Raw genomic sequence first — 5,746 nt, forward strand, 5'->3', positions numbered from 1 at the left:
TCCCAGCTACTCGGGAGGCTGAGGCAGGAGAATCGCTTGAACCCGGGAGGCGGAGGTTGCAGTGAGCTGAGATTGCACCACTGCACTCCAGCCTGGGGCATAAGAGTGAGACTTCATCTCAAAAAAAAAGAAAGAAAAGATTGTGGAAAAAGAAGAAACTATTACTATTTGCATATGATTAGACTGAACTCAGCCTGCAGACCTTTTTATAACAGCAAAAGACTAGAAATATCATAAATGTCTATTAGTATCGGAATGAATTAGAATGAATGGAATGAATGAATGAATGAATGGAATGCTATGCCACTGTTAAAAAATAAAGAAAAAAAGAACAAGGAGGCTCTTTTTCTTTAAGTATCAACAAAGAAAGAGCTCTAAGACAAATTGTGAAGTGATGCTGGGTGCAGTGGCTCACGCCTGTAATCCCAGCACTTTGGGAGGCCAAGGTGTGTGGACCACTTGAGGTCAGGAATTGGAGATAAGCCTGGGCAACATGGTGAAGCCCCGTCTCTACTAAAAATGCAAAATTCAGCCAGGCATGGTGGTGTGCACCTGTAATCTCAACTACCTGGGAGGCTGAGGCGGGAGAATCACTCAAACCTGGGAGGCAAAGGTTGCAGTGAAATGAAATTATGCCGCTATACTCCAGCCTAGGTGACAGAGTGAGACTCTGTCTCAAATAAAAAAAAAAAATTGTGAAGTGAAAAAAAAAAAACAAAACAGGATGACGAATAGCAGTATGCTTCCATTTCTGTTTTTAAAAAGGGGGCTTGGCTGGGTATGGTGGCTCACACCTATAATCCCAGCACTTTGGGAGGACAAGGTGGGTGTATCACCTGAGGTCAGGAGTTTGAGACCAGCCTGAGTGACATGGCAAAATCCGTCTCTACAAAAAATTACAAAAATTAGCCAGGTATGGTGACACATGCCTACAGTCCCAGCTACTTGGGAGGCTGAGGTGGGAGGGTGGCTTGAGCCCAGGAGGTCGAGGCTGCAGTGAGCCATGGTCATGCCATTGCACTCCACCCTGGGCAACAGAGTGAGACTGTGTCTCAAAAAAAAAAAAACCATTAATTATAAATTTGCTTGCAATATGCATACAAATCTCAAGTGCCATATTAAATACTAATATTATTGGTGACAGTTGGTGAGAACTGATCAGACGGCGCCAAAGACTTTTTTTAATTTATTTATTTTTATTTTTATTTTATTTTTATTTATTTTTTTTTGTTTGAGACGGAGTCTCGCTCTGTAGCCCAGGCTGGAGTGCAGTGGCCGGATCTCAGCTCACTGCAAGCCCCGCCTCCCGGGTTCACGCCATTCTCCGGCCTCAGCCTCTCGAGTAGCTGGGACTACAGGCGCCCGCCACCTCGCCCGGCTAGTTTTTTTTTTGTATTTCTTAGTAGAGACGGGGTTTCACTGTGTTAGCCAGGATGGTCTCGATCTCCTGACCTCGTGATCCACCCGTCTCGGCCTCCCAAAGTGCTGGGATTACAGACTTGAGCCACCGCACCCGGCCAAGACTTTTTAAATGTATTACCTATTCAAAAAAACTTACATAACTTAGTTAAAAATGGTCAAATCTCTTCAATGCAGCCTACCTCAGTTCCCAAGGCCCAATCAGATACAGCTCTCCAAACCTGCCAATGCTGGTGAATGCCGGGAGTGCCGGCACCCCACAGTGGTTGTGGGAAGAAGGGAAGGGTGCCCTCTCACCTCTATGGGGATGTACAGCATGAATCCTGGCTCTCCTGTGTGCGTCATGCTCATCACCCGGATCCCATTTGCATAGCCCACGCTCATCTCCTGCAGGGACAAAGATAGCAGTCAGCCTGGGCACTCACATTGCTTGTTAAGGCGGGACGCCTGGGGAAACCTTTCATTAGTGCTGCACCCTCTGCTTACTGTTGAGTGAAACAGACGCCAAGGCAAGAATTTCATCCTGAAAGCGGTGAATTTCCAGGTCCTGAGGCACTGAGAATGGAGCACTGCCTCTGTGACACCTCTACTTGCTACTGTTACCATCTCAGGAGTTTTAGCCAAGCTGATGGTGGAGAGTGGAGGGAAGTCTTTGACAAGCACAAACTATTCCTCTTTGCCAGGTCCTTGTGTTAGTCGGGGGTTGCAGGCACAATGAGGACAAGGCGAGTGTCTTCTCCGGGGGACTCAACAGACAAACCCTGGCCACCTGCCATACAAAAGATGATGCCGGATGCCCACAGACATGATTCATCTGCTATCCTGGGGTCAAAGACGGGCTTCTGATTCTCAGGACATGTTACATAGATGCTCAGTTCCCTAACAGCGGCCACTGATGCAATCACTGTTCCTATAAAGGAAAGTGGAAAGTCCCGGACAGCACTGAAGTGAAGTGCTTCCATAAGAGGCTGACAGGATGTGGCACTCGCCGGGTGTTGAGCTTACGGGTCACTCCTCCAAGCAGGAGAGCGAACACTGGGAGGGGTCCACTGACGGCTAACAGTGGAGAGTTTACTGTTGCTTCACTTTGCCTCGGAGAAGGAAAACTGTGAAACAATTTGTAGGTGTTACCAACTTTGGGTGAACTTCCAAGAGTCTCCATCAGTAACTGCCTGGAATGCTGGTTACAGGTTGCCAAGATGTCTGGTCCGTTTGGCTGTCTCTAATCAGCTGCTTCCTGGGGAGGATTCTGTTGTCATTGCTTTCATTTGATTACAGTTTGTTTCACTCAGCTCTGGTAGCCACTTACAGGAAAGAAAATTATGTAAGAAGTTCAGAGATTCACCTACGCCATTTCTTCTCTGAAGATGCCACAGACACAGAAGTTACTCTGTGTACAGAAAAGAGACCACACCGCATGGAGAGAAGGGACCTAACTTCGACAGGCATTTTTGTGTGCGTCATAATCCTGTAACTTCAAATTTTAATCCAGTGCTACAGAAACCAAAAAGCATACAGACTTTACATTTAGAGAACCTAAATCCACTTCAAAGATATCCTAATGCTTATCAAATAAGGAAAGCTTGGAGTGTAAAAAATAAACAAATAAGGCCAGGCACAGTGGCTAACACCTGTAATCCCAGCACTTTGGGAGGCCTTGGTGGGCGGATCACCTGAGGTCAGGAGTTCGAGACCAGGCTGGCCAACATGGTGAACCCCTGTCTCTACTAAAAATACAAAAAATTAGCAGGGCGTGGTGGTGGGCACTTATAATCCCAGCTACTCGGGAGGCTGAAACAAGAGAATCGCCTGAACTCCGGAAGTGGAAGTTGCAGTGAGCCGAGATCTCACCACTGCATGCCAGCCTGCGCAACAAGAGTGAAACTCTGCCTCAAAATAATAACAACAAATAAATATACTCAGTCACTTCTTTGCTAATGAAGGGCAGCACATTTTTTTTTTTTTTTGAGACAGAGTCTTGCTCTGTCACTTAACCTGGAGTGCAATGGCGCAATCTTGTGCAGTAACCTGGAGTGCAATGGCTGCAACATCTGCCTCCCAGGTTCAAGCCATTCTCCTGCCTCAGCCTCCCGAGTAGCTGGGACCACAGGCATGCACCACCACGCCTGGCTAATTTTTGTATTTATTTATTTATTATTTATTTTTGAGGTAGAATCTCACTCAATATATTGCCCAGGCTGGAGTGCAACGGCATGATCTCGGCTCACTACAATCTCCGCCTCCCAGGTTCAAGTGATTCTCCTGCCTCAGCATCCCGAGTAGCTAGGATTACAGGCATGTACCGCCACATCCGACTAATTTTTGTATTTTTAGTAGAGATGGGGTTTCGCCATGTTGGCCAGGCTGGTCTTGAACTCCTGACTTCATGATCTGCCCAGCTCGGCCTCCCAGAGTGCTGGGATTACAGGCGTGAGCCACTGCACCTGGCCAGCGCACTCTTTTATTTGAGACATAGTCTCACTCTGTCACCCAGGTGGAGTGCAGTGGCATGTTCTCGGCTCACTGCAACCTCTGCCTCCCGGGTTCAAGTGATTCCTGTGCCTCGGCCTCACAAGTAGCCGGGATTATAGGCGTGTGTGACCACACCTGGCTAATTTTTGTATTTTTAACAGAGACAGGGTCTCACCATGTTGGCCAGGCTGGTCTCAAACTCCTGACCTTGGGTGATCCACCTGCCTTGGCCACCTAAAGTGCTGGGACACGAGCCACCTCACCCAGCCAAGACACTCTTTGTGGGTGTTAACACCATAGTAAGAACAGGGAGCTGCCACCGCTATGAAAGACACATTCTCTACCCATTTAAAAACAGAACTTTATCAGCACTCACCTTGCAAAAGAGGCTTGGGAAGTGGTCTGGAGTCATAGGGGCATAGGACAACTCGGACAGCACATCCACAGCTCGAGGGCCAATCAGATTGAGGGCTAAATAGAAAAGAACAAGAGATGTCCAGCTCTCCTGCTGAACAGGTGAGCCAATCGGAAAGCTCTACTGTAGACTTGCTCAGCTATAGCCAGGGCTGGGTGCTGAGACCAGGAATACGTCCCTTTGCTTAGGCACTCCAAGGATGGATGCTAAGCACCCCGATTCTGGTGAATACACCTCTGCCAACAGGGCCTGTGAATGCAGCACGGCTGGCCATAACTGCCCACACAATTTCCGTTCTCCTCCTTTTCCCAGCATGGCTAAGTGATGGAAGAAGCCCCAACCCCAAATCAGTACCCGGAGGAGATCTGCCCAACCAAAAAGTATATAGACTTTAAATTCGGAGAAGCTAAATCCACTTCTAAGATATCCTAATGCTTACTACATAAGGAAAGCATTATTCCAGACACTGGTGTTTGGGATATCAGCTTGTGCTAATTACACATCATCCATCCTAAGCCAGGCTAGAACATGACTTTTATTCAGTAACATTCTGTAGTATGCCAATCCAGGAGCAGGACGTAAATCATATTCGCTACTACAAGGAATTGAGAATGAGGGCCTGGGAGAGCAAACGCTGGTGGGGCCAAGGGGCAAGATCAGTTAGGTGGGAGGGCGGGAGGGGTTAAGTTGAGACGGCTGAGGGTGAGAAAATCAGGGAACCAAGTCATCCTTAAAAATTAGGTACTCATGGCTGGGCGCGGTGGCTCAGGCCTGTAATCCCAGCACTTTGAGAGGCCGAGATGGGGCGGATCACGAGGTCAGGAGATCGACACCATCCTGGCTAACGTGGTGAAACCCCGTCTCTACTAAAAATACAAAAAATTAGCCGGGCATGGTGGCAGGAGCCTGTAGTCCCAGCTACTTGGGAGGCTGAGGCAGGAGAATGGGACGTGGAGCTTGCAGTGAGCCGAGACTGCGCCACTGCACTCCAGCCTGGGTGACAGAGCAAGACACCGTCTCAAAAAAAAAAAAAAGAAAAATTAGGTACTCATTAAAAAAAAAAAAAAAAACTTTAAAATTTACTCATTCATTCAAAAAATAAATGACCTTCTACATACAAGCTGTAGGGGATATAGCAGTGAACAAAACAAATAGAAACCAAAGCACTAACTCATTTCACACTTCACCTACAAAAAGAGGAAGGGGCTGGGCATGTTGGCTCATGCCCGTAATCTGAGCACTTTGGGAGACCAAGGTGGGTGGATTATCTGAGGTCAGAAGTTCGAGACCAGCCTTACCAACATGGTGAAACCTGTCTCTACCAAAAATATAAAAAATAACTCACGCCTGTAATCCCAGCACTTTGGGAGGCCGAGGTGGGTGGATCACGAGGTCAGGAGATTGAGACCATCCTGGCTAACATGGTGAAACCCCGTCTCT

General features: G+C 47.6%; 2 protein-coding genes across 2 annotated transcripts in view; both read right to left on the reverse strand.

Annotated features, from left to right (window-relative positions):
• The window catches only part of LOC105537226, a 107,025-nt gene that overhangs the window by 28,402 nt on the left and 72,877 nt on the right, over positions 1–5,746 (reverse strand). The gene's annotated exons all lie outside the window — the stretch shown is intronic.
• Positions 1–5,746, reverse strand: part of PDPR (pyruvate dehydrogenase phosphatase regulatory subunit) — a 40,673-nt gene that overhangs the window by 9,737 nt on the left and 25,190 nt on the right. The window contains exons 14-15 of the mRNA XM_011976784.1: positions 4,268–4,362; positions 1,717–1,806 (exon numbers count right to left, since the gene is read on the reverse strand). Coding sequence (XP_011832174.1) covers positions 1,717–1,806; positions 4,268–4,362 — 185 coding nt within the window. The remainder of the gene's footprint in view (positions 1–1,716; positions 1,807–4,267; positions 4,363–5,746) is intronic.

Source organism: Mandrillus leucophaeus, unplaced genomic scaffold (assembly GCF_000951045.1).
Source record: "Mandrillus leucophaeus isolate KB7577 unplaced genomic scaffold, Mleu.le_1.0 Scaffold17, whole genome shotgun sequence".
Lineage (NCBI taxonomy): Eukaryota > Metazoa > Chordata > Mammalia > Primates > Cercopithecidae > Mandrillus > Mandrillus leucophaeus.